The sequence below is a fragment of the Carlito syrichta genome, unplaced genomic scaffold, assembly GCF_000164805.1.
Source record: "Carlito syrichta isolate Samal-C Ts95f unplaced genomic scaffold, Tarsius_syrichta-2.0.1 Scaffold308968, whole genome shotgun sequence".
NCBI lineage: Eukaryota > Metazoa > Chordata > Mammalia > Primates > Tarsiidae > Carlito > Carlito syrichta.
This window is the reverse complement of record NW_007253064.1, coordinates 130,568-139,080: the sequence shown is the minus strand read 5'-3', so window position 1 is coordinate 139,080 and position 8,513 is coordinate 130,568. Positions and strand designations below refer to the sequence as shown.

Sequence of the window (8,513 nt, the reverse complement as noted above, 5' to 3'; positions counted from 1 at the left end):
GCCGGGGCCAGAGGGAGGGCAGGCACAGGGTCCGAGGACGGGGGCCAGGGCCAGGTGGCATCTCCTCCAGACTTAGGATGGGAGCGGCAGGATGGAGGAGTTCGGCATGGGCTCTCCAGGGCCTGCCTCCTTTCTAAAAGATGAGACCTACGCAGGGGTCCTCCCTGTCGGGCCGTAGCACCCCCTGGGAAGGGGTAGGGAAACTCACCCTGGTCTTTCTCCTTCTCTTACAGAAGAGGAAGTGCTGGAAGACGTCAGCCCCACCTGTCCAAGTAAGGCATCGGCCCACCGGGCACGGAAGGGCGCCCCCCTCCCCCATCCTCCGGCACCTCGGGTCGCCGAGGGCCTCGCCCTCTCCAGTGCGGTGATGTCACTGCTCTGACCCCAGGAAGCAAGCTCTTTGGGCCTCTGTCCATTGCTCAAGGGATCTCAGTTCTCTTCCACCCGCTCTTCTGTTCTGTCGCTAAAGCCTGGGGATGGAGGAGGGAACGGACGGTGCTACTTTGGTGACTTGTGGGGGCGGAAAGGACTATCACTCCGTTGGGCTTTGAAGAGCCATCACTGTCCCGTTTATCAGTGACTAATCATTGATTCGAAGCATGTGAGGGTGAGGAAAAGCCGACTTTAACCTTTGCGCAGAAATCCGGACCTTCGCCTCCTTCCTATTTACCTGACCCCTAGGGGGTCAAAGGAACTGGCCTTGCAGGAGTAGCCCGTGTTCTCCGGCGAGCTGCGGGGCTGGCTTCTGATGAGGCCGCACCGCCATCTGGTGGACATCTTGCATCACTGCACCTGGGCCAGGACCTAGATGTTCTTTGTCTCAAATTGTTAACTCCTCTCAAGCACCGGGAAACCTCCAGAAATTCCTTCTTGGAGGGTTTCTTAAGTTAGTCAGATACTCCTAATGCTTAGTGAACCTTTGCTCCAGGTATTCAGTAGTACCAAAACTGAGTCACAGAATTGGGGTGTTTTCAAGCAAAAAAAAAAAAGCATTAGGGATAGTACTATTTTTTTTTCTTGATGCTGTTAATTCTTAGTTTACCAGAGGGTCTCTTCTATAGATTTTCTGAGCCCCATTACTTGACACTTCCCTCCCTGTACCTCACATGGTATAATCAAAGAATGCTAGCTAATTTAAACACTCGCCTCAGCAAAAACATAATGGAGAAGTAAAATCTATAGAGGAAAATTAAGCATAATACAAAGTCAGTTAAAAATAATTTGAGTTTAATCACCGTTTTAAATTATCCATGTCACTGCCTCTCTCGGCTCAGAACTGACTGTCCTTGGGAGCATTATTTCTACCATGTGGCTGACTTCTTTCTCCTCATTTCAGAAGATGCAACTCGATTCAAGCACCTCCGGAAATACATATACAACTATGAGGCTGAGAGTTCCAGTGGAGTCCCCGGGACTGCTGATTCAAGAAGTGCCACCAAGATCAACTGCAAGGTATGGCTGATGTAGGCTAGAGGAACTGGAGCCCACAGCTCTCCTCAGCCCTGTTCCCCTGGACGCCCAGCAAGCCTCCTTCCAAGAGGGGTGTGCTGAGCAAACCCAGAGCATGCCAGAACTATCGTGATCTCAAAGTGCTCCGACCGTCCCTCTGCTTGTAAGTCAGCCATATTGCTGACATGTTGTCTGCCACCAAAAACTTTTCCAGCCATATATATTGTTCTATCGATGTCTAAGATTCAGTTGGTCTAGATGACCTAGATGATTGGTCGTGCAGGACTATAGATTTAAGCAATGACAGAAGCCCAGTGGGTAAGTTAAGTTAAGAGAGAAGGGTGTTTCTGAAAAGCGCTGTGGAATGCAGTTTTTATCATCCACACCAAACAGAATTGGTTGCTAAAGACAAATGGGAAAGAGAAAAACAAGCATACAGTTTGTTTTAAAATAAAACTTTACTCATTATTGAATCTGGCTGTACACGTGTCCATGCAGATCTAAAAGCCACTGTTGGAGTTTGGGGAAGAGAAGTCAGGCTGAAAAGTCATCCTCTTCTTGCCTGTGCTGTCAAATAAGGTAGATGTTAGCTACCTGTGGCTATGTAAATTGAATAAAATTAAAAATTCATATTCTTAGTCACATTAGCCACATTTCATGTGCCCAGTAGTCACCATGGCATATAGAACATTTTCATCATGGCAGAAAGTTATTCTGATAATACTGGAGAACAACTTGGGAGCTATTGAAACTCCAGCTGTATATATGTGATGCTGTAGATAGGCCCTGAGAGATACGAATTGGTCTTTTTGGTGACATGCAGGAACCATTTGCTATGGAAACTAATGATGGCCTTCCTCCTGCTTCCTATTTTGCTTTTTAACTGTCACTTCTATTCTGCATTTCTTCCAACCAGCCATTCCTGTTACCAAAAAGGGAGAATTTAGAACCAATAGGGCAGCCTCCTTCCCATGTATATGGGCAGGCTTCAGAAAGTTGTTGCCCCAAGAGGGAGGAAAGGCCAACCATAGGACTGAGTCTAGGTTGGTGCATGGAGAACCCAGAAGGCATGTTAGGAGATGTAGTGTTGGAGAGCAGACAGGCGTGTTCCCAGCCGCATTCCCCCTGGTGTCCTGATGAGAGAGGAAGCCCTGGACTGTGACGTGTCCTGTTCTTGATGGAGAAGCCCATTGTGCCACTGCCCTCTATTCTCAGGTTGAGCTGGAGGTCCCCCAACTCTGCAGCATCATCCTGAAGACCAACCAGTGCACCCTGAAAGAGGTATATGGCTTCAACTCTGAGGGCAAGGCCTTGCTGAAAAAGACCAAGAACTCTGAGGAGTTCACTGCTGCCATGTCCAAGTAAGGCCTGGGCTTGTATATTTCAGTTTCTGAGCTCCGTGCATCCCTGGGTGTGTGTCTGCTGATGTGTCAATTTTGTGATTGTATCAGGCGTGTATGTGACTACAGTATTTGTATTCTGTGTTTACTGTGGATCCAGAAATTGCTGAGTTTTCCCAACCATCAAAAAAAGGGAAGCATTATTTACCCTTCCCTAGTTAGGTTCCCTTAATTATCATTTAAATGTGCTTCTAAAAGATCTCATGCTTTAAATTTCTTGAGACAATAAAGCCGAGATGGTTTGTTTAAACAAGTAAATTCTTATTTAAAGAATTAAACAAGCTGGGTGCAGTGGCTCACGCCTTTAATCCCAGCACTTTGAGAGGTAGAGGTGAGAGGATTGCCTGAGCCCAGGGCTTTGAGACCAGCCTGGGCAATTTGGTGAGACTTCATCTCTACAATAAATAATAAAAAAAAAATTAACCGGGTGTGGTGGCTTGTTCCTGTGGTTTCAGCTACTTGGAAGGCCGAGGCAGAAGTATCGCCTGAGCCCAGCAGGTCGAGGCTAAGGTGACCATGAGTGTGCCACTGCACTCCAGCCTGGGTGACAGAGTGAGACTCTGACTCAAAAAAAAAAAAAGAATTAAACAAGACCGGTGCCTGGTGGTCTTCCACGTGGGTCCCAGCATCACTGGCTACTATGGCTTTGCATGGTGGTGCCTAGGCAGAGGAGTACTGAGTCCTTAGTGATTTCCCATTTGGGGCTGGCATTCAGCCACTGCACACTGATAAGCCATTGATCTTCTGACTGATCAGGGCCCATGTTGCACTGGTTGTTAAATATTTTCACCATCTTCCCTATATCGTCCCTGGTCGCAGTGTGTAAGTGCCTAGGGATGTGCGGATACAGGCAGTGATAGAAATATTCATTTATTAGAGCATCAGGAACCTTCATCCTAGTTTTTGACTTGCTAAACATTAGACTCAGATACTAGTTCTTTCTCTGTGAAACAGGCTTTCATGCTGCTTTCTCTCATACACCTCATTTTCTCTGAGACTTAGATGTGTATGAGGGAGAAGGATGTCCTAGTGGGAGAGAGGAGTGGTTATTTTGGGGGTCTTTGCTCTTCATCAAACAAAAGAGACTCCTGCTCTTGATTGGGAGGACTTTCCAGGCCTGCACCTGCATGTCTGGAACTTTCTGAGAGGGTATAAAGCTGTAGGGGATGAGCCTGTCTCCTTTTCCTCCTTGTGATTTAACTAGAGCAGCTGCAGCCAGGTCCTGGGAAACCCAGAGTCCCCAGAGGGAAGATTCCAAGACCAAAGTCCACATGGGCTTCAGCCATGATCTGACACTATATAAAAGAGTGAATGTCCAACAAATGCATGAAAAGGAGCTCAAGTTTGCTAGTCGTGAGGAAATACAAATTAACGTCACAACGAGATGTTTATCCCCTTCTACCTATCAGACTGCAAAGCTTCAAAACAGCACCTGCTGCTAGCAAGCCGGTGAGGAAGTGTGCTCATACTCTGCTGGTGGAAAAAAGAACCATTAGGCAATATTTAATCCAATTTAAAATACTTATATACTTTACCACAGCAATTTCAGTCTCTGGAACTCTAGCCCATGAAAATAAAAGCAGTGATGTGTGAAGATCGACGCATAAGGATGTTTATTTCAGTATTGTGTGGTTAAAAAAAAAAATTCCAGAAAGAGAGAAGTCTAATGCTATCACATGGGATAATGTCTGAGCAAATTATCTATAGGCATCAAAGGGAATGGTATGCAGCTTTTTCAGAAAGAATCTGTTAGAGCTCTACCAGATGACAGAGAAAGATTTTTGTGAAGTATAGTTTAAAAAATTAAGAAAAGCAAGATAAAGAAAAGTAAGCATAATACAATGCCATTTGTATGAAACAAACGATGACAAAATCGTTACATGGCTATGTTTGCACCCACCCACATTTGTGTAGGACTGTATGGGTATGGAGAGACAAACGGAATGCCCGTTGGGGTGTCCGTGTGGGGAGGGTGAGGACAGACTGGCATGGTGGGGGAGACAGAGCAGGGCGGATGAGCCGAGCAAAAAAGGAAAAGCAATCGAAGACCACCAAAGACACACATCCTTGTGCATACTTTCGGAAATGTATGTCTATGGGTAAACGTATTTATAAAGAAATGTTGCCCAGAGAAGAACAATTAGGTGAAAAGGAGGCTACAAAGCTGCCCAACTTACTTCTCACAGGGTTATGATGGAGAGATGACATTTTGTGACCATCCTCTCTCCGAGACAGGTACGAGCTCAAGCTGACCATTCCGCAAGGGAAGCAAGTTTTTCTATACCCAGAGAAAGATGAGCCTCAACACATCCTGAACATCAAGAGGGGTATCATTTCTGCCCTTTTGGTTCCCCTGGAGACAGAAGAGGCCACCCAAGTGCTGTTTCTGGTGAGAATTTAGAAAACTGATAACCCATGGCCCTTTAAACTCATCTTTGCATGTTAGAGACCTGTCCCTCTGAATATAAAGAAAGCCCCATCTTGGTGTGAAATATGAATGTCCAAGACTCCTCCTGTCCCCTGGTCTCACTGACAGATCATGCCAAGCAGGCTGATCCAATTGGGCATAATTTTAAAGCAGCTATTAGGGAGTCCTGACTACCCCACCCTGCTTTTGTTTGCTTTTTTTTTTTTTTTTTTTTTTTTGAGAAAGCAAGATTTATTAAGAGGACAGAAAAGCTCCCACAGTGGAAAGGGACCCTAGGAGGTTGCCCTTTTGTTTGCATTTGTTGTCCTATTCCTACATGGTATAACACAGTAAGGCCTGTGTGTATTTTAAACACCGAAAATAATAGTATATATCGCCGGTATTCTTCAAGAATTTCAGGTTTCAATCTGAGAGAAAAGTCATTTTACTTCAGTTCCATGAATACTTTTCTGCCCTTGCTTTGTTCTAATTTCTATACAACACTATACTTTTTTTAATTTTTAATTTTTTTTAGTTTGAAGATGTGGGGTAAAATTCAGGGTTAGGCATACCAATATTCATTATACAGATACCCTTGCTGATGAGGTGGGCCCCCCCTTCCCCAGACAGATTCCCACTATTGCCAATCCTGCTTCCCTGCCCACCTCCCAAGAGTTTCCCGTTACTGCCAATCCTTTTCTTATAGTATTATGATAATTGTTCAAGGTCTGCTTATGAGTGAGAATATTTGATGCACAATTCTTTGTTTCTGTGAAAGATCATTCAATATTATAGACTCTAAGTCCACCCAGGTTGCTATGAAATTCATGATTTTGTTCTTCTTTATAGCTGCGTAATATTCCATCATGTATATGTACCACATTTTTTTATCCAGTCCTCTTTTGATGGGCAGCAGGTTCAGTTCCATGTTTTTGCTACTGACTTCACTATACTTGGAGAATACAGAGATGTATTCTGCAGAGGCCTTACTGCAGACTCACCCTTTGCCGGTGTTCTCTCTCCCAGTTCAGGCTGGCCAGGCACCAGCAAAGCCACACTCTACCTAAGAGGAAGGAAGATTCCTCTCAAGTCTATATTCCTTTCACCTCTTCCCCCAGGCTCCCTTTCCAACCCCTCCCAATGACCTAAGGATGTCTCCCATGTTGAATGTACCCGGTTATATCTTCTGCTCCTATAGGATACAGTGTATGGAAACTGCTCCACTCACTTTACTGTTAAGACCAGGAAGGGAAATGTGGCGACAGAAATATCCACCGAAAGAGACCTGGGGCAATGCGATCGCTTCAAGCCCACCAGCACAGGCGTCAGCCCACTCGCTCTCATCAAAGGCATGGTAAGTCCCACGTGAGCACTATTAGGCACGTTAGGCAGGATCCGTCATTACTAAAATTCTGAAATGTTCCAGCTAGTAGGGACCTCTGAGAAGAGCCTGTCCAGCCTATTCTTTATATGCCCTACAGACAGGACGTTGACCAGACATGGGAAGGACTGCCGAGGCTGCATGACCTAGGAGCAATTGAGGCAAGACTAGAACCAGGTTCTTGACTCCCAGCTCAGTGCTCTGTCCTTCCTGAGAGTAATGACTGTTCATCCCTGAGACTACTCTGAGCTGTACATAGGACAGTAAAGCCACCTACTGTTCCTTCCCGTGCAAGGGCTGTTTGTCCCAGCTCCAAGCCTCTGGCTTAACACACGAAGTGATATGACAGAGAATGTTCCAGCTTCCTGTCTTACCTCAAGTATCACCCTGGCCAAACCCGGACCCTCTGCCTTCTGCCTAGGCCATCCCGAAGTACTACCTCTTCTACTGTTAACTGGGGTCATGGAGTGCCATATTACCTGAGCTTGACTTCCCTGTAACAGCTTCCACGATATGAGCCACAGGTTATCTCAGCAAGCATGAAGAACTTGAGCCATCACTGCCATGGCTGGCAATGATCCTGGTCATTGTCTTTGGGGCCAAAAACAGAAAGTCTGATGGCCGTGAGGGCCACAGTCAGCAGAGGGTGATGCACTGTCTTAGGTGTCTTTTCTGAACATGTGCTGTGTGTGTGCTCAGCCCCACTCTGGGCAGTACTGAGAGAGGGGTGGTGGTGGCAGATGAACCATGGACCTTCTCCTCAGGATGCTTTCAGTCTAATGCAGGAATGAGGTCCACACACATGCCAATAAAGAACAACACATGCTGTGCCCTGCAAAGTGATAAACTGAGCAGCACAGACAAGCAGTCCTAGGCCCGACCAGGAAGAAGAAAGTATCATTTATGCAGTTCATTGACTGGGCAAAGGTGTGTGTGTGTGCGTGTGTGTGTGTGTGTGTGTGTTAGACATTTTTTTTATTTTAAAAATATGGAGTACAATTCAGGGTTAGATATGCAAATGTTCATTATGCAGGTATCCTTGTTGATGAGGTGTGCCTGTCCTTCCCCTGACAGTTTCCCTCAACTGCCAATCCTACCCCCACCGCCAGCAGTTTCTCACTACTGCCAATTCCTTTCTTACAGTATTATGATAATTGTTCAAGGTTCACTTATGAGTGAGAACATATGGTACTCTGTTCTTTGTTTTTGTGATAGATCAGAGTATGATCGACTATATCTATCCAAGTTGCTGCCAAGTTCATATGTTTGTCCTTCTTTATGCTGCATAATATTCTATTGTGTATATGCACCACATTTTTTTAATCCAGTCCAGCTTCAATGGGCAGCATGGTTGGTTCCATGTTTTTGCTATTGTTAATAGAGCTGCAACAAACATGTGTGTGCAGGTATCTTTTTGGTAGAATGACTTGAGTTCCTCCAGGTATATTCCCAATAGGGGGATTGCTGGATCATATGGAAGGTCAATTCCTAGTTCTTTCAGAAATTGCCACACGTCTTCCAAAGAGGTTGCACTAGTTTGCATCTTCACCAGCAATGTAGAAGCGTACCTTTTTCTCAGCGTCCTCGCCAGTATCTGTTATTTATTTTATTAATGATGGCCATTCTTACTGGGGTTAGGTGGCAAAGTTTGATGGAGGATGTGGAGCATGAACCTGAAAAATAGAAAGGATGTATAAATGGAAGAGAGTCATAAGAACAGGCTTCTAGGCAAAGAAAGCACACTGAGCAGCCATGTGTGAGGGGCTATGTGGTGGGATGGGTAAGAGCAGGATACAAGATATAGACTTGTCCATTTGGGTGGAATAGGGAGGCTTAATAACTTGACTCAGTTTTGGGTATGCTGATATGTTGCCTC

General features: G+C 45.4%; 1 protein-coding gene across 1 annotated transcript in view; it reads left to right on the top strand.

Moving 5' to 3' along the window:
- The window catches only part of APOB (apolipoprotein B), a 48,656-nt gene that overhangs the window by 2,875 nt on the left and 37,268 nt on the right, over nucleotides 1–8,513 (top strand). Inside the window, exons 4-8 of the mRNA XM_021716809.1 lie at nucleotides 234–272; nucleotides 1,337–1,452; nucleotides 2,665–2,810; nucleotides 5,085–5,238; nucleotides 6,455–6,610. Coding sequence (XP_021572484.1) covers nucleotides 234–272; nucleotides 1,337–1,452; nucleotides 2,665–2,810; nucleotides 5,085–5,238; nucleotides 6,455–6,610 — 611 coding nt within the window. The remainder of the gene's footprint in view (nucleotides 1–233; nucleotides 273–1,336; nucleotides 1,453–2,664; nucleotides 2,811–5,084; nucleotides 5,239–6,454; nucleotides 6,611–8,513) is intronic.